Here is a 19,332-nt window from a genome sequence, read left to right on the forward strand (position 1 = left end):
AATCTTAAAGGTAAAACTTTAACAGAGCCAACATGTTCAGTTTAAGTAAACAAAGTCTAAGTCCCTTGTGTATTCCTATTCCCACATTGGTGACCGTGGGTGATGCTCCAGCTGTAGGAGACTTATTCTACTTCTAAAATAGTAGAGTTGAGGATATGCTTGCTGAATACAACCATGAAGGAATGATCTAGCGAAGGAAAAGATCAAGGTGGGCTGGACTTGGATGTTGGGCCCACTACAGGATTTGGATGAATGGAGGGAAGAATGAGAACCAAGGCAGAAGGACTGCACGTGTGTGAGGGTCGGCCAGGTGGCAGTGCAGTCTAGATGGACTACTTCTAGATGGCCGAAATATGGTGTTAATGATGCTGCATTTGGAAGGGTACATCAAGCCAGTTGAAGGAGGATTTGAGGACCTGATTCCGGAGCTTAGATATGATACAGAGACATCAAAAGTCTGTGATGTCTCCTTTTTCTGGGCTGAGGGCAGACAGCTGTTCTACTGGATATTACAGACAGTGACCATCTTTATCCTCTCTTATGTACCATGGTTTGGACAGAGGTCTCAGACCATAGATGAGTTCCTGGCAAGATCAACATAGTTCACTTTGATTAATTTTTATATCTATTTCAGACTTACAAACTATTGTATCCAAGTTTACTTATACAGAGTACTTATGTTCGGAAGTATAGGGTAATCATGTTTTTTAACATAATGTCTAAGTGTATATTAGGTAAATGCATTAAAATATTTTCCAGTGCAGAGTTTTCAATATCAGTTAATATTCATTAGTTAAAGCCTAGGAGAATTCTTTAAGCTGCTCAAGATAGTTCAAAAGCTGAGCCTAAGACTGACCATGACTATAGTTTGGCTAAATCCCCTCAATGAGGAAGCTAATTTTTTTTCTTTATTTATCTAGAAAATCAATATACTAGTAAGATTTGTTGGCATATGAGTTCTCTAACTTCTCATACATTTTAAAATCTCTTTGACTTACTGTGTTTTTGATCAGTTCCTGCTACAGTCCTAGAACCTGTGACTGTTAAACCTGAGGCCCCAGGAACAACATTAGGTAATGTTAATACACTGTATTTTCAACAAGTCTTCTGCTTATCATCAAACCTGGAGTTTCAATTTGTCTCATGTGACAGCATTGTCATTCTTTGTGGCCATTCGATTATATTCTTCTTAAAATTATGAAGACTTTTAAATTATCTATTGTTTTTAAGAAAACCAGTCATGCATGAACCTACCTGAGGACAATCATTTGCCATATAACCTACTTGAAATTGTCATGTCAGTCCGTATTTTGTTTAAGCAGTGTTTGTGATAAAGCTGTGTTTGAAATGTATCACAGGTCTCTATCTCTTATCTAGACAGACAAAGTCATTAACAGCTCTCATAGGGCCAAGAGGATTCATTGTGCATCTAGATTTGTGCCGTATTTTTCTACTTGCGTAGTATTTTATTTCTATTAAGCTAGTAATATGTTCTTATCTTAATAGTTATATAGAAAACATGCCAAAGATAAAAAGATTAAATTATAAATTCCAGATTTGGTGGGGCTGTCCTTCATTATCTGTTCAAATTAAGCAATGGTTCTTCACCTTTTCGATGCCTAGTCAAGCTGCCCTGTGAGACTTTGATTATAATTACTAATCTTTATTTCTTGAATTATAAAGTGATTTTTGTCTTCAAAGAATTTTCTGTGATAAAAGATCTGTAAGGATACTTCTTTTATCTTAAACTAAGAAGTCAAACATCTAATAAGCTATAGAAGGTCTGAAGTCATGTTGTCACCTCCCATGGCTTTCAGACATAGGTAATGTAGTTATGGAGTAACGCGAGGATTTCTTCCTTCAGCTTCCAAAACGTCACAACGGACACGTCGTCCACGTCCCAGACAAAAAACCACACCAAGTCCTGAAGCACCTGAGTCTAAACCAGGTAAACCATGTGTTCCTGGTTTAAAGAGTCCCAGCAGGATCTCAAGAGTAATGTCAGTGGCTGGGAGTAACCGATAGGCCCCTGTGGGAGTGAAGATACAACTCAGGGTCAGCGACAGGTCCCACTGCCTCGTTCTTCCCGTGTGCAATCTTCCCTAGCACTGTGTATTTTATTAACTTCTGTTTAGCTCTTGAAAATCAAACTTCTTTAGAAAATTTAGGCATATTTAGTTCAAATCAACATTTATTAAGTGCCTTCTGTGTCCTCCAAATCCTATTAGCACCTTTTAGGTTAGGTGTATGCATCAGATGTGAGGGACATGTGTAAGTTCTCAAACCTGCAAGATAGTTGACAGCAGAAGGCTTGCCTTAGTAAATAAAGTAGAAGATGGCATTAGGCAGTCTCTATACAAATGCAAGATTGGTTTTTGAATGTTACCAACAAGATGGGCTAGATATGTAAATATTTAGAGCAGGGAAACATAGATTAAGAGGGAGCTGGAGTCTTGAAATCACATGGATTAGTAGAAGGGTAGGAGGAATAAAATCAGAAAGAAGACACTTAAGTAGAGACCAACCAGGGGAGAGAGTCTAACTGGAAAACTTATGTAGAGATGTCTTACTTCGAGACAGTAGTCAAAACCTTTCTGAATCTTATTGGGTCCATGGATACCCATGGTGGAGAGGCATAGGTGCCTTAGGGGGCAGTTGAGATTTGATCTGGAGGACATCAGCAGGCTCTTCTTCCCCTCAAGGCATGCTCCCTCTTTGCTTGGAATAGAGGGATACCCTACTTGATCCACCATGCTGAGGCCTCAGTCTCTCTCCAAAGATGAGTTCTTAGCAATACCCATACGGTCCACTTGGATTATTAATTAAGTAATCAAAGAATGAGGAATAAGAAAATAGGTACCTGACTTAAGTATGGCCAAATTTTAGGAAATCAACTGTCTGCTTTTTTAGTTTAACAGTTTTTAAAAGTTGCTATATAATTCTATAAACCATGTTTATATTAGTAAGATTAATTTTGAAGAAAAAGTTTTCAGTTTTATTCATTTAAAACAATCATTTGGTTTATTTTAATGCTTTTGGTCAGTTCCTACTGCAGAGTTTGAACCTGTTACACTCAGAACTGAGACCTGGGTGACAACACAAGGTAATAATACATTGTGATCCTCAGTGTTCTTCCTTCTCATTGTCAAACCCATTCCATCAATGTCATAGCCACACGTTCCTCCATTTTGTAAGACTACATCATCATCATCTGTTGCCATTCCATTATATTCTTCATCCTAAAAGTATTAAAAACTCTGACTCTTAAAACAAGTCACCACTTGCTTTTAAGAGAGCCATGCATGAACCTAACTCAGGTTATCTTTCGGGCATGTGACCATCCGAAATTGTTTTTTCGTCTTGTGTGTTTTTTAACCAATGTTTTATTAAAGGTAACTTTAAAAAGCAATTTTTTTATTCTAACAATTATTGTGGTGCCAGGGAGTTTCTTTGTGAATCTAAAGTTCTATTTATTTATGCTATCTACGTGATATTCTTTGGTGGATATCTTAGTTAATTGTGTGGTTTTATTTTAGTAAACTGTCAAATAGCTTGTAACTGACCACTACCACCAGCAGCATGGTATTTTAGCAGCTTTTTATTTGATGAGTCCTATTGACGGTTCTTCTCTTCTTAAATTAATCATTTTATATACGACACATCCTCCTAATGAACTTTCAATTGTAAAAGGGGACATACTATTATAATAAGGGTGCAAGTTTCTAAGTAAATAGTTAAGATAAATTTCCTGAAACATGAGAAAATCTAGTAAGTTTTGGAAATCTAGAGTCGTGTGTCATGCTACCCTTAGCTTCTGAGCTATAGACTCTGTAGTAACTAAAGGTTTTCTTCCTTCAGCTCCTAAAACATCAAAACGAACTCGTCGTCCACGTCCCAAACCTAAAACCACACCGAGTCCTGAGGCTCCTCAAACCACACCGGGTAAATGTGGATTTTTGGTTAAGGAGGGGATCCTAGCAGCTCTTGGGAATCCATGACCGAGGCTCATGGTGGGAGTGACGGCCCATGTGAGCCTTGTGTGGGCGAAGGCATGAAATGCTCCCACTACTGAGTCAGCAAAGGAAAACACAGTTGGGGGTGTGGCAGCAGCATTCCTTGTGCTTTCTACACAAGTAGTCTTTTCTTTTTCTATGTATCTTATTTACTACTTATTTCATTCAATTCTTCTTTGAAAGACAAGGTAGAACCAAGCATTTTTGTTTCTAGAAACAAATATTAAGTGCCTTCCATCCTCCCACAGCCACAAGAGCTGTGAGGATATCACAGGAGGAAGGGGTGGCTTATTTGTTACTTCTTGTTCTGTAGCATAGTCAGGGTCAAAGCCTGCCCCAGTAGGAAACATTCAAAGATGGAACCAAGGCAGTGTGTCTGCACAAATCAAATGTGGTTTGGGGGTGCTATAAACATCTGTGAGCTTAGAGAAGTTTGTAAAGAACAGAAATAAAGACTTGGAAAGAAGTTGGGTCTTAAAATCTTGGAGATGAAAGGAGGCAGAAAGAAAGGAGGTGTAGAGGCCAGTCAGAGGGAACAGGCTTCCTGAAATAAGCAGGATTCTGCTTCCAAGTGGTGATGACAGTGCTGCATTTGGAAGAGTCCATAACAGCAGTTGAAGAAAGCGTTTGACACTATGAGTCAGAATTTTGCATCTGACCCAAAAGCATCAGCAATCTCTCCAATCTAGGATACTGCGTTTTTGTGGTTAGAGCAGAGAGCTACTCTACTGGGTACCACATACTGATTGTCCCTTATCCTGATTTGTTGAGTGCCTTTGCCTCCAATGATATCTCAGCCTATTTCTAAATATGAGTTCTCAACAAGATGAGCACGGTTCACTTTGCTTTATTCTTTGCTATGTTTCCTCTCAAACAGAAAGGCTATTAATTGTATCTGTGCTCACTTAGACATGCTATTTTCTTAAAGCTTCCACAGAAAAGCCAGCAGTTGCCAGGATAGTTAGATAAGTATATATTTGGTAAAATATCTAAACAAGTTTCTAGGCCAGTCTTCTATAGTAGCTAGAATTAGGTACTTAGATACCTAGAAGACTAGTGAGTTGGCTTTGAGATGCTTACCAGATTGTGTAAGTTATGACTGGGTGCCTCTTAAAAGATTGTTTACCTGGCTATAAGGTGACCAAATCTTCAAATAATATTTCATAAAATTTCTTAAAATTGGTGTACATATATTGAAGCAATATTGTGCTGGTCAGATTTAATTACCTGATTTTTCACAAGTGTTTATTTCATTGCTTTTAATTAGTTCCTGTTACAGATCTTGAACCTGGTACTCTTAGAACTGAAGCGCCAGAGACCACGGGTAATGAGAATGTGTGTCCTTCAGATAGAGCTTCTCCTGCTCATTGTCATACCATTGTAGTTACAGTTTTTCCTGCATCTCAAGACCATCCCATCATCCTTTGTTGTCATCCATTATAGTCTTTATCTTGAAACTGTGGTAGGCTCTATGTCAAGTTATCAGCTGAACTTAAGAGAATTGCATGAACTAATTTCAGGACATCACACTGCTATGTAACTGCTCAACTTTGTCTCATGTGATCATGTACATTTGTTTAAACAACATTAATTAACTATTTTAAACTCAGTCTCCGTCTACCCCTTATTTACACTGCCTCTCCCTCATCAGTTGTAGAAATACAATATTTCTCTGATCATATAATTTTTGTTGTATTAGGATCTGTGTGATATATTGGTGGATTTGTTGCTTCAAGGAATGTTGTTTTTAGTAAATTGTCAGATTTTAAAATGTGCCCAAGTTTAGAAAATACATATGGTAGGTTTCTATGGTAGTGTAGACTGACTCTTTCTCCTCCTTGAACAAGGCTTAACAGTAGTTCTTAACTTTTATTTAATCAAGAACTACTACTTAAGAGATTTTGATGTGTACAGTTCAATAATTATGTTACTCTTTATGCTTTCAAACATATGAAATCTTTGTTGTACCCACAATAATTTAGATAGTGAGCAAAAACGGTAGACATTTATCTTAACTTTTACAGAAATGCAAGCAGACTGCTAAATGCTTTTTCTGTAGAGTTAGAAAAGTGTATGTTATGTAAATGTGTAAAAAGCTTGTCCAGCAGTCATCTACATTAGCAAGGATCAGGTAATCAAACATCCAGGGGAACATCTTGTTGACCACATAGTGATATTTAGCTGGATGCAATGCTGTCCTGCAAGTCTGTCTTATGAGATGAATGGGTATCTGTCCACAGTTTGGCCAAATCTGCAAAGAACAAGTGTCACTTTTGTCTCAGTTATGAAACTTAAAATTAAATTGTGAAATTAATCTTCAAGTGAATTTGATAAATCTCTTTGGTTTATTTTATCATTTTTTGGCCAGTTCTTGCTACAGTCCTTGAACCTGTCACTTTTAGAACTGAGGCTCCAGAAACAACATTAGGTAATGATATTCTGTGTTCCTCAACAATTTTTCTCTGCTTATTTCCAAACCCATTTCATCATCATCATAATCACGTTGTCATCAGTCTTACGAGACTATCTTGTCACCCTCTGCTGTCCTTTAGCTTGATATTGCTCCAAAGCCACCTGCACTAGAGTAATCCAGATTTTCTTCCTTCAGCTCCTAAAACACAACGAACACATCGTCCACGTCCCAGACCTAAAACCACACGAAGTCCTGAAGTACCTCAGACCAAATCGGGTAAATGCGTGATTCTGTGGTTTGAGGGGTGAGCCCTGCCAGCCTGTCCCAGTGGGACCTAAAGCAGTGCCTATAAAGGGGGGTAGCTGGTATCATGTTCTCTAAGAATCAAGCTATGCCATATGGTTAGCAGCTGCTTCTCCTACAGAGCTGTCCAGGAGGACATGGTTTGAGGAAACTTGTGTGCCTGATCTCTTAAATGGCATGGTTTCAACAAAGTTCTTGGTCTCTTTTTAAAGATGTGTTTGCAGCGAGATTGGCAGGGTCACTCATGATTATTTGTTGCTATATCTGCATTGAAACATATGATCTATTTGTTGTAGCCTTGATTATATAAGCAGGTATTTTTTCAACTTCCAAGAAATGCAATAAGTTGCTTTCATATATATTTATATATTCATTTATATATATATATATCCATTTATATATATTGCCTAAACAGATTTCCAAAGCAAACTTCCACATTAGTTACAATCAGAAAGCCAAATACTAGGAAAACCTCGTGTGAACAATACTAAAACATGTTAGCAGAGTTCAAGTCTTGTGACTGCCTTCTGCAATGAATTGTTCTTGCTAGTGTGGCAAAATCTCCAAAAAGCAACTATTTGCTTCCTAATTCCAAAGTTTTAAAAAAATTATCATTTGAAACTCATGTTTTAAGAGAAAAACTAATAGTTTTCATGTGTATTTAAGCTTTCTCGTGTTCATGTTGTTGCTTTTGGTTAGTTCCCGTTCCAGCCTTCGAACCTGTTGTTCATAGTACTGAGGCTCCAGGAATAACATTAGGTAATGATTTTTGAGACTTTTGTTGAATGCTTTGTCTTGCTGATTAAAAACCCACTCCATCACTATCATGACCGAGCTGCTCCTGCTTCCTGAGACTGCTGTTCACTCCATTTTACACTTCATCTTATAAGTAATCTGGAGTCTTAATTCAAGTGTTACCTGTTGTTTTTAACAGATGTCCCTGGATCCAGTGAAGGGCATCCCTCTGCCATGAAACCCTCATTAAAATTGCACCATATGATTCAATGTTAAATCTGAGGTCCAAATTGTTCCCCTTCTATTTAATATTTAGATTTATAAAGCAACAACAATTAAGTACCATGAACTCCCTCTTAGTAACTTACTTTCTACAAGATCTTATGTGCTATTCTCATTGTTCTCTTCTTATTTTAAAGAACAAGGTGTCCCCATTAACAACAACAAAAAGTTTTTCCGTGAAAGTTCCAAGCTCCTCAATCGTCAGTGAGCTAGAGTACTCCTCTTCTCCACCACAGTTTAGCAGTTGCTCTTAATCTTTACTAAGTAGGGACCCTTCTGAGTATCTATGCATGTTAATGTTTAGTCCTTTAATTAACAAATAAACTTTATATGTGATTTTGGTCTCTAAAGGAACCCTCAGTGATAAGAAATGAAATTGTATTTTTTAATTTAGGAAATAAACTCAAGAAAATTCTACTATACTTTAGAAAACACAGATCCACATAAAATGCTGTTCATGGTTTCTAGACCTATAAACACTATAGCAACCCAAGATCTTCCTTTAGTTTCAAAAACACAAAGGTGGATGGGAGAGAAGCCCCATCCACCCCCTGCCAACTTTCAACTTCCTGAAGCTTCTCAGTTGAAATAAGGAAAATCTATGGTTTCTGGATTAAGGAGTCCTTCTTGCACATTGCATTTGGGTCCCAGGAATGACAATAAGGTGGCTTGAACTTCCCACCTTTATGCCTTTTGAAAGATAAGACACTAATAATGAACAACAGTTTGACAACCACAGGGTTCATCATTAGGTTCATTGTTGAGGGAGATCTACGTTGCAGCTTAAATTCATCTTGTATATCCTACATAAAGATTGTCTCTGACAAAGGATGCATCTTACTCAGTTCTCTTGTACCATTTCATTCATTTCTTTTTAGACACTGCTGCTGCTTTTGCTTAAGTAACAATTCTTTCCTTGCTCTCTGTGTCCCTAGCACCATATTAGCAGTCGGGTAAGGAGCAGAGATGGAGATGAAAAATAAGGGCATATTTCACCTCTCAAACAGAGTGCCATGTGATTGTAAAGAACACCTAAGGTTTTCTTAGATACAGTTTTATAGATGTAGAACAATTTGCCTGTACAAGAGCAGCCTAACAGAGTGATAGAAATTATTCAAAGGAGTCAAGAATAATTGTGGGCCAACAGTAGTTGGGCTTTGAAATAATTACAGGATTTAGATTAGTGGGTGGGAAGAGCAAAAATAAAACAAAAAGTCTCGATACCTGTTGTGAAGGTACCCAAGGGGGTAGTGAAGCTGGAATACAGAACAAAACACTCCAAGATAATATTCAACATTTTGTTAAAGTTACTGTCATGAGATCAGCTATAAAAAGCGTTTAGAAAGTCTTCATGGGAATTAAGGTTCAGATACAATAGTAGATTGAGAACCTAATTTTGCCAAATAGGCTCTTGCTTTTCTTGAAGGATTCTTTAAGTCAGGGATAGGCAATTTTTTTTTGTGAAGGGTTAGACAGCAAATGTTTTAGATTTTGTAGGCCATTCAGTCTCTGTGACAACTACTCAACTTGCTACTGTAGCTTAAAGGCAACCAAAGCTGATAAGATAAATTTGACCTGAATCATTTTAGTTTCTGATGTGGCTTTGTTCCAATAAAACTTTATTTGAATTTCATACCATTTTCACATGTCATGAAATACTCTTCTTTTTTTCCTATCGTTCAAAAAATGTAAAAACTATTCTTAGCTCACAGGCCAGGCAGAGGACTGAATTTGGGAAGGACATGGTTTGCTGACCTCTGCTTTAAATGGTGCGCACTCTGCATGGCTTTCCATTACATTGTGATTTTCAGGGTCTGTGTTTTTCATTTCATTGCTACCTCTGTCTAAAACATGTGAAATAGATTATTCATAATTGCTTTTACAACTTAAACCGTGTTCTTTCAGCTCCCACTGAACTGCAAACCCTTATTTTGAAACCAGTGACATCACCAAGCCTAGAAATGACACGAAGTCAACCTGGTAAATAGACTGTTTTATCTGTTTAGGTACACTGTGAGCTTCAGGGAACACACTATAATCTTCAAAGCATTGTATTTACAAATATAAAAAAATCATATTTGGAAATTATATAACAGACATTTAATAGCTCTCCATAAATACTGTACAATGCTCTTTCCATGATTGTATGTTGGTGTTAAATTAGTAATACATTATATTAATATTATGTTGTTCAACTGTATAAAAATACTTTATTAAGTTTGCTCTGTATCGTTTTAGAAAATCATGTATCTGATTAAGTGATCAACCACTCAGAAGAACTGATTTTATACTTTATTTTTCATCAACAAGCACAAACTTACGGTTCTCTTTAGTAGTAAACTAAATTTGTGCTCTGCTGTCTGAAAAGAATGATAGTTCAGTTGTGACCATCAAGAAAGGAGAAAGTTCTCACTTCAGTAAAGATACAGCCTTCTGTAAAGACTGCCACTCAAAATTGGAAACAAATTGTTTAAATTGATATCAACAATGCTGTTGCTACTTCCTGGCATTTATTTTGAAACGCTATATCCAATTTTCTTCTAGCATAGGATTGTAATTTCTTTTCATCCCTTTCCAGTGTCTTCTAATTAGATAAATGACATTTTGGTACTCATGTTGAAGGTACAAAGTATGGCTGTTAATGGTAACCTATAACAGTTAAAATATTGTGAGTTCAATTCAGTTACTAGAGCTCCCTTTAGTGTTACTGATAATGTTGTTATCCTAACAGTTAACGTTGAGTACTTACTAGATGCAAGGCATTTTTCTAAATACTTAGTTTGTATTAATTCATTCAATGCTCACAACAACCCATCCTTGATCCATTGTACTGTTTTGTGTTTTTTGCTAGCTTCTGACGTTCTGGAATCGGTTATCTTTAGCACTGAGTCATCAAAGGAGACTATAGGTAAAAATGTCTCCCAGTGGGAAGTCAGGTGTATGTGCTTTTCCATCTCATTGCAAAGGTCATCTTTGGATGTCCTTATGCTTTCTGACATTTCATAGCCACCTGCCCGTGCTCATCCAGTGGGTCTTGAAAGTCAAGATATATAGCACATTGTGCTAGTGTCTGCTGCATTGCTTCACGAGTTTCAGAATTTCCTTATTTACTTTCTTCTCACTCTGAATGCCAAATTTAATTTTTTAATACTCTGGTCACTCTTTCAGTATGATTATGTACATCTTATTTTTCATTTTCATATCATTTTTATAATTCATCCCTCATGCTTTTGAGGGACTCATTCTATGTCTTTTTCTTACCAGAATCCTTATACCAAATATGCAAGGAAGTGAAATTATGTGTTTTGCTAGAAATTGCTGTAGACTCTGCCAGTTATCATGTGTGTGTGTTTCCAACACAGCATACTGCCTTCGTTTCCCGCCTTCATTTCTGCCGTCCTAAATCATAGTCATCTTTATAATCTACCAATATGTTACTCTCAAGAAGGTATCTGCTTAAAATACCTCTGTTTTCAGATTACACCCAGGATTCCATTACAGTGTGCATGGGGCTGCCCACCACTAACCAGCCATTCCCTGTGTCTTCCCTAGCACCTGCCGAAACAGATTATGTATACCCCACTGCCAAAGCACCACTCAGGCCAGAGGAGTCAAAGACTGAAGGTGATAAAGGTTTACATGCTTTAATTCATTTATTCAACGCATGTTTACTTGGCTTATGCTATATCCATGGAACATGAAAGTTCAAACTGTAGTACTTGACCTACAATAGAACAGATATGAAGAGCCATAGTTTCTGACATTCTTGAATTCTTAAAGTGGTAATTAACTCTCTGAATACAGAAACAAATTCCTGTTTCTCTGCTGGTATCTAAAGATTGAGGCATAACAATGTTGAAAGCCAACGAATGACAGTTAAAACATAAGTATTAGTTGGAGGATTGGTATTATAGAATAGGAGTTTCTTCCTGAGTGTCTTCGTTTTTCCCTAAACCCATTGTGCTATCTGTAAAATTATGATGAAAATTCTTTACAGAACAAGGTGCTTACATTCTAGAAAGAAATACTTGACTATGGCTTAATCTCTTACAATTTTTAAAATTGTTCTCCTTTGTTTTGATACAGTTGTGGAATCTATTACGTATGTGTCTGAACCACCTGAGACCACATTAGGTAATAACCTCACCAGCCTGACCCTGTGTGCTTTCTGTCCTTGTTGCCACTATCACCGGAGAACCTCAGGGTCTCTGTCATTGTGAATTCATGTTGCACCATCATTCTTTGCCATGGCAGTTACTTTTCTTTCTAGGTGCTCCTATTCATAGCCATTGCCCCAAAATGGCTCTCCTCCCATTCAGTTCTATATCAAGACCTTGCTCTCTTTGTCTACTTAAGTCAGTGAAACTGTTGAATCTATAGTATCTTTTTTCCTAACATTGAACATGCTGCCAGCTTGGTATTGTGTTGAATGTTTTAGATCATACCTTTTTGTGCAATGATCCATTTATACTTTGACCTAGCAACATGCTTTCCATTAACATTCATTCCATCACCTTCATTTCCATGCTTGACTTTTGTTCTCCATTGTTTAATTGAAATTCAGTGTTTCTTAACTAGCTCATGCTATAACATTTTTAAATTACTTTTTCCCTCCATAATTCTTATTGAGTATATCTTTAGAAAGATTCATTGTTGAGGTAGGGTCCCTAATGGGGTGTGAGGATTTCAAAAGTACTTTGTAACCTGGCATCTCTAAGATTTTTTAAACCAAACGCATTATAAAGAAGTCAATCTGCAGCTGTTGTGCTGCAGATTTACAATTTTCTTTATTTTTAAAAGTCTATTTGTCACCATCCTGTCTGTCGTGTATACTCAAGCTATGTCAAGCACTATAGTAACCTAAGTACTTTCCTTCAGTTACCATAGAAGCATCACCTCTGCCTTCTCAACCTATAATCCTACCCCGCCCAGATGAGCCTCAGACTGAACCTGGTAAATACGTTATTTTGTATTTCATGTATGAGGTGAGTGTTTGCAAAATGACAATAAGGTCACTTCTAGATGTCAAAGGCCCTGACTTCATCACTCTGCTCACAGTCTTTGATGGATGATTCTACCTGTCTGATGTCTATCTTCAATAAGCACTCAACTGGCAGTGTTGTGAATTTTCTTTAGGATGTGACAGAAAACACCTCTCAGCAACTCTACAAGTGTTTAATTCAAGAAATAGGAATGCTTCGGAGGAAGATCATTTATATTCTATTTACATATATTCTAATTTTAATTACTTTATCATCTTGACTAGTTTTACAACTTCTGTGGTCATGTAAAAAGTATTTTAAGATATCTAATTTGTGTTTGAAATTAAGAGAAACCTCCAGAAACAGGCTTAACTATTCAATCCAGGTAAAAGAGAGTATTACTGGCCAGTCACCTCGTAATTATTTAGGTACCATACTTCTTTCCACACCTTCCTACAATGGTTTGGCCATTTCACTGTATGCAAATAAGAGAAACTGAAATCAAACCAATTACTTTTGCTGGTCATAAAGGTACGAGGTAGTGGAGTTTTAAATGAATGAAAACAAATCATCCACATGGACAACTAAATGTGCCTCTTCTTACAAGGAAAAATTCTCTCAATAGCTATAGGTTTCCATGAAACAGAAGTTTATCTTAAACCCAAACTTCTGTTTTGATTGTCATTATACTATTTTATATGGCTCTATTTCCAAGGGAGATGTGGATATTAATTTTACTCATTGTCCTCAGGAATGTCCTACTAAGCACTGCTTATAAACTCTACAGTTTAAATTTAATCAAAATTCTACTTTGACTACATTAGTGGAATCTGTAGCAGTTGTATCTAACTTTTCCAGTTTTGTTTTTAATAGCTATGGTAATTAATATTATCAAAATGTCTAATTGCAAATATTGCTACTAGTGACTCTTACCACATTCTCTATCAATTTTCATGGAATTGCTTCATGACATGCCTTTACCTTCAGATGATCTTCTTATACCCTGAGGGAAGCAAATAGCATATCAGAACTTCAGTAAGCACAGAAGTTGAGAGTCAGAAAATCACAAGACCATAAGAAACTCTAGAATCAGAGAATTTCGGAATTGCAGGGTTCTTAAAAACTGTGTAACTTTTGATGGAAAACCTGAGACTGTCGACCCAGTCCTTAGGAGAGGGAGCTCTAAACCCCCAAATTCCAGGTTTCTAAACCAGTGAACATTTCTTGATGTTCATCTCTCTGCAAACAAGAAGATTCCACTGAAACCACTGCATATCTTGTATATTTTAATTTAGTGTCAGGAAGAGCCCTCTGCAGAGTTCTTCAGAAATTTCTGGTGTCTAAAAACTCTTATTTTCAGCAATCTTTTCTTAAGGTGTCTGAAACGGCATGACATTAACACCATTTTGTTCCTTTTTTTAAATCCCAAATGCTAGTTCAACCAAATCAGGTGTTTTCACAAGCTGCAACCTTGCATCTGATAATTTCTTTCCTTCAACAGAATATGCTTTTAATTTTCTTGATGAAGAAACAATTGGCTTTTACACGGAATGTCCTAGAACTTCTTTCAGAATTGCCCAGGAAAGGAATAACTCTCCATTGGAAAGTATCCATGGTGTTCAATTTCTCTTCCCCAATATAACCAACAAAAATTGTGTTTTGTTTGGTAGATTTCTTTTTTCCATTAGCACTTGCTGTGAAAATACATTCTATATTTGGACTATAACATGGTAATTTTGTTTTTTATTTAGAAAACATTGTATATATTTGTTTTTAAAATAATGTACCTGGATATTCTGATAAAATGATGGGAACTTATAAGAAAGATGAATTCTTATGAAATTTATTTTCAACCTATTTAAAAGGTATTTAAAGAAGATATTTCTGAGGTTCCAGCGGTTGCATTTTGCCAGCTGAATATCTAGGATGTCATTTAATGTGCTTTTTTGTTTTGTTTTCCATTATGTAGAAAAATTATCTTCCTATAGTTTGCAGATCTTTAGGGGCTTTAATTGCATTAATTGCTGTGTGTTTAGATCCTCAGTCACTCAGCAAACATCTCTGAGCTCCTAGAGGCTTAGGTACTGTCATCCTCGAAGGCCTCAGGAGCTCCGAACCTCTGTCCTTTCCTTTAGCTCCCAAGCAGACACCGCGTGCTCCTCCCAAGCCAAAGACATCACCACGCCCAAGAGTGCCACAGACACAACCAGGTAAATATGTATTTTATATTTTAGCTTGTAAATTTTAAGGTTAATGGGCTTATTCTGGTGAGTGACAGCAGATTAAGTTTAACCCTTATAAAACAAGTCATCCCCTGTAACCTAGTAAATATTTAAATTTATTTTTAGACATGATCAAAAAGCTCCTCATTGGAAGAGCTGATGCCACAGAGCTTCCCTAATGTTATGTTATTTAATATGGGATAGACAGGGATGGCATTTCCTAGAATGAGGTGCCTGCCTACTCCCTTTTCCTCTCCCAGCCTGAGACTGTACTCCTATGCCTCCCTGTCTATGCCTGAATGTGATTGCTCCTGACAATCATCTAATTTGAAATTTTCATCGATACTTGGTTGACATACAAAAAATATTTGAGGTATGCCCACCCAGCACACCAGGAAAGGAATCTTTCTGCCACTAATGATCTGGGGAATGGAAAATGTTTGAATCATCGAAATTATACATGATCCAGGTAGTGATTCTGGATTCTGTCACAAATACTTTAGTCATATCTCAGAATTTGTGCTGAGAAAGACAAAAAAAAAAAAAAAAACCCTATAGTTTAGGTATGGTGTCTAATGTCTGATTCTGAGAGAAATTTTACTTATCATTAATTTTTTTCTTTAAAGAAAAATTCCCTAAAAGACTATTCTGTATTTCATATCCAGCTAATGAGTTTAAATCTGCCTTATTTCACATATTTTTAACACATTGACTACCACGTAAAAAAATCAGAAACTTTTCACTGGGGCCACAAAGTTTTATTACAAAAACAGAATAAAAACTTCGAGTGTAATTTAAATGTAAACATAAATAGAAAAATGAAATTGGTTGACTTCTATTCATTTAATCCACATTTTTAGAATTAAATTGTCAATATTAATTACAACAATAAGAACATCAAGTAAGATTTCATATATGCTTCATGTAGATCCAGGGTCAAAACTAGGGTGAATTAAATACAACTTTCATGGCAGTTAATGTGTTAAATCTGTTCTAATTAATTACCAAAACTTAGCTATGAAAATAGTGTATCCTGGTACATATAACTATATGAAGTTACCAAGGCAGCATTCCCCCAAAGAATAAGAAATTTTAAATAATAACAATAAATATATTTGAAACATTAACATAGAAGTACTCGTAAAAATGAGGAATGATTAGTGAGTAATGATTAATGAATAGAATAGGAATAAAATATATCAAAATTTTAAAAAACCAAGTTATTAAATAAATAAAACAAGTATATTAAATTTGCTGATAGGAAACTAAAGTCTAACTTTAAAAATTGACAGATAAAATTATATGAGAAGCTCTCAACTTTTTATATGAATATAAAGCACAAAATAAGAGTAGAAAAGAAATAAGCAGTGGAAATAAAAAGCATGAAAACTTGATGAATGTCAAAATATAAGAGAAAAGATGAAAAATAAGAAATACCAAGAGTTAACACATTCAGGCTATAACTGAACTAATAGAAAAAATTGATTTGTAATTATCTCATGAAGCTGTGCTTTGTACTTATTAAAATGCAGTATAGTAAATCAGGAACTTGCTCTAATTTCCATTGTACTATATACTAAGTTTCAAATTTGTTTAATTTTGAATTAGACCTTTAGCCAACCTTTCTGGACAAGCTATGCAACTTCAGAATAGATAGATTCATATGCTCAGTGCGTTCCACTCTCTAACCTGAAACCCTGGGGTGGCTGCCAAACTGCAACAAGAGGGCCTCCTGGCATTGTCCCAGTTGAGGTCACTTCCAATCCATCGGCATCTCCTATGGAAAGTGGCTACAACCCAAATACTCTGGCTTTGTCAGTGCCACTTAATGTAAGGAAATAATTTGGAAAACTGATCGTGAAGAACAGAATGCATTCTAATTATTCTTTCTAAAAGTGGGTAGAATTGGGATCTCCCCCTCCCATAATAAGAATATGAACCTTACTTATCAGGTAGCAGCAATATACTAGATTTTTATAGACTTCCACAGATGTATGTGTATGTACACATATGTATCACAAAAATATTTTTTTGAGACAGTGTCTCTTCTGTGTTGCCCAGGATAGGGTGCAGTGGCATCTGCATAGCTCACAGCAACCTCAAACACCTGGGCTCAAGAGATCCTCCTGCCTCAGCCTCTCAAGTAGCTGGGACTATAGGTGCACAGTACTATGCTTGGCTAGTTTTTCTATTTTTTGTAGAAACGGGGTCTCTCTCTTGCTCAGGCTGCGTATCACAAAATATTTTAAACACAAATATTTGAATCCTAGTATTTCATCCCTCACCCTTGGCTAGTTCTTATAAATTTCAAAAGGTCATTTAGGAGGGAGAATGTTCTGTTTATATGTATAATACCAATGCAAATTATTATTGTTGAGCTATAATAAGAATATCACCTAACAATATTGCCTATAACTTAAAGTGCAACAAAATTTTGTTCCTCCATCACTTTTTTTCAGAATAAAATTCTGTAATTGGGCATGTTACCTTTCTTGTTAGTTTTACTTAAAATATGTATATAAGTTAAATAGAAACATTTACATCTTTACTTTTGCATTTGAGGGCAACGTATCCAAAATTTGGAACAAATCATCAGGAATAAGTCAATAAAGTTTTGATTTTTAGATTCCTTTGTTCATAGATAATAGTCAACAATCCCATTGTTAATTTTGTACCTATAATTTGATGTCATAAACCATCAAAGTTACGGATGCTCCTAGTTTTTGTATGGACAAACAATGTGAAAATCAGGATATATTTGGATTCTTTAGTGCCAAATTTTTAAAGATCCTTGAGAAGTGAAAAAACTTTATAGTAGTATAATTTTCACATCATTTTGACATTTCACACTTGATTCTTACAGTGACACTTTCTTAGGACAGGTGTATTATCTCCACCTAAAAAATGAGAAGCAAGTTAAAATCTGACCTACAGAACTGGGATATAAAGAGTCCAAGTATCTGGACCTATTGATAGTGTGTGATCTGCAGCATTTAGTTCAAGTCTTGACTCTGGCACTTAATAACCGTGTAAACTCAGGCAGATAATGTCACCTACCCACCATTCTGTTTCCTTACCTTTAAAGTGTAGCTAATAATTCCTTCCTTCCAGCATTATGGAAAGAATCAAAGGATATAAACCTTATAAAAGCCTTTTTGAAACTGTAGAATACACTATAAATAAGTTAAGCGTTTTTTTTCCTGGTATGTATTACATCAGCACCTTGTTACTCCAAAAGAACAGTGGTGGAAAGCCAATTTTAGTTTGTGAACAAGTTCATTTGAAGATTCCTCTGGGGCCTGAGAAATGCAGACGGAGTAAATGTGAACCACTACCTCCATTACCACTGTTCACTTACTTTCTGCTTTTGCCCCAGACGGCTTAAAGCTTATCCGTGCTTCACAGCATTCTCCTCTGACTTCCCTGTCTTTACCTGCTTCACCTGCAAGGGAAGACAGGAGGGTGGGCTTAAGGAGAAGTCAAGCAAACATATGCAGAAAAGAAGAGCACGCTTACGTTCATTTAATTGCTATCTCCTCTGAAGTAAATATTTCAAAAAAGTTCTTCATCCCACCCTGATGCTTTGTCAGATTTTGCATTGTCTCAGACTTCAGTTTTCTAAAAGTATCTGGAATTCTAAGTGATCTATTTCTAGAACTTAAGGTTTAGTTTTCTAACTCCAGGGTGAGTAATGCTTTGTTTTATCCGTGTTCAGGCTACGTGTTGTCATGCTTTATGGGTTCAGCACGACTGGGAGGTGCTGAAACCAAATGACTCATCATCTGAGTTCTCTCTTTCAGTTCCTAAGAGGCCCCAGCGTGTTACTTCAAAACCAAAAACGTCACCAAGTCCAGAAGTATTGTACCCCTCACCTGGTAAATGTTTTATTTCATGTTTAAGCCAAATGTATTCTACCAGCATACTCTGCTGCAGTGAAACGTGAGAGTTGATGGATGTGAGGTTAATATTTCACTTATGTTCAAATACCATGTTGTATCATAGGTGGTATTATTTAGAGGTTTTGTAAGAATGTCCCTTTGCTCATGTAGTAAAGCTATTATTATAATCAAAAAGCACAGAATTATACCAAGGTAAGAATGTCTTTCCTAGAACTAAAGTTCTCTCACTTACAAAAAAATAACCTGCCAATTCTAACTATGTTATGCTCAAATGTTTCTCCAAACAAGAAGATAAAGAATTTGATTTTCCCACAAAAATGATTAAATGGTGTTTTTACAAATAGAAGAAATGATATTTAGCCATTTACTTAGGTTCATAAATTTCACTATATCTAATATTTAGGTTTTTTCCCTGTCACATTCTACTTTACAAGTTTATGGGGCAATAGCTTGGGTTAAGAAATTTGTTTCACAAACAGCAGT

The 19,332-nt window shown here is 36.1% G+C and overlaps 1 protein-coding gene across 1 annotated transcript in view; it reads left to right on the forward strand.

Annotated features, from left to right (window-relative positions):
* Nucleotides 1-19,332, forward strand: part of LOC123630595 (ABI family member 3 binding protein) — a 221,947-nt gene that overhangs the window by 146,653 nt on the left and 55,962 nt on the right. Inside the window, exons 37-51 of the mRNA XM_045540393.1 lie at nucleotides 1,014-1,073; nucleotides 1,865-1,948; nucleotides 3,044-3,103; nucleotides 3,859-3,942; nucleotides 5,281-5,337; nucleotides 6,382-6,441; nucleotides 6,622-6,702; nucleotides 7,429-7,488; nucleotides 9,652-9,726; nucleotides 10,598-10,654; nucleotides 11,299-11,370; nucleotides 11,833-11,880; nucleotides 12,625-12,699; nucleotides 14,864-14,938; nucleotides 18,751-18,825. Of these exons, the coding sequence (XP_045396349.1) occupies nucleotides 1,014-1,073; nucleotides 1,865-1,948; nucleotides 3,044-3,103; nucleotides 3,859-3,942; nucleotides 5,281-5,337; nucleotides 6,382-6,441; nucleotides 6,622-6,702; nucleotides 7,429-7,488; nucleotides 9,652-9,726; nucleotides 10,598-10,654; nucleotides 11,299-11,370; nucleotides 11,833-11,880; nucleotides 12,625-12,699; nucleotides 14,864-14,938; nucleotides 18,751-18,825 (1,023 nt within the window). The remainder of the gene's footprint in view (nucleotides 1-1,013; nucleotides 1,074-1,864; nucleotides 1,949-3,043; nucleotides 3,104-3,858; nucleotides 3,943-5,280; nucleotides 5,338-6,381; nucleotides 6,442-6,621; nucleotides 6,703-7,428; nucleotides 7,489-9,651; nucleotides 9,727-10,597; nucleotides 10,655-11,298; nucleotides 11,371-11,832; nucleotides 11,881-12,624; nucleotides 12,700-14,863; nucleotides 14,939-18,750; nucleotides 18,826-19,332) is intronic.

Source organism: Lemur catta, chromosome 1, assembly GCF_020740605.2.
Source record: "Lemur catta isolate mLemCat1 chromosome 1, mLemCat1.pri, whole genome shotgun sequence".
Classification (NCBI taxonomy): Eukaryota; Metazoa; Chordata; class Mammalia; order Primates; family Lemuridae; genus Lemur; species Lemur catta.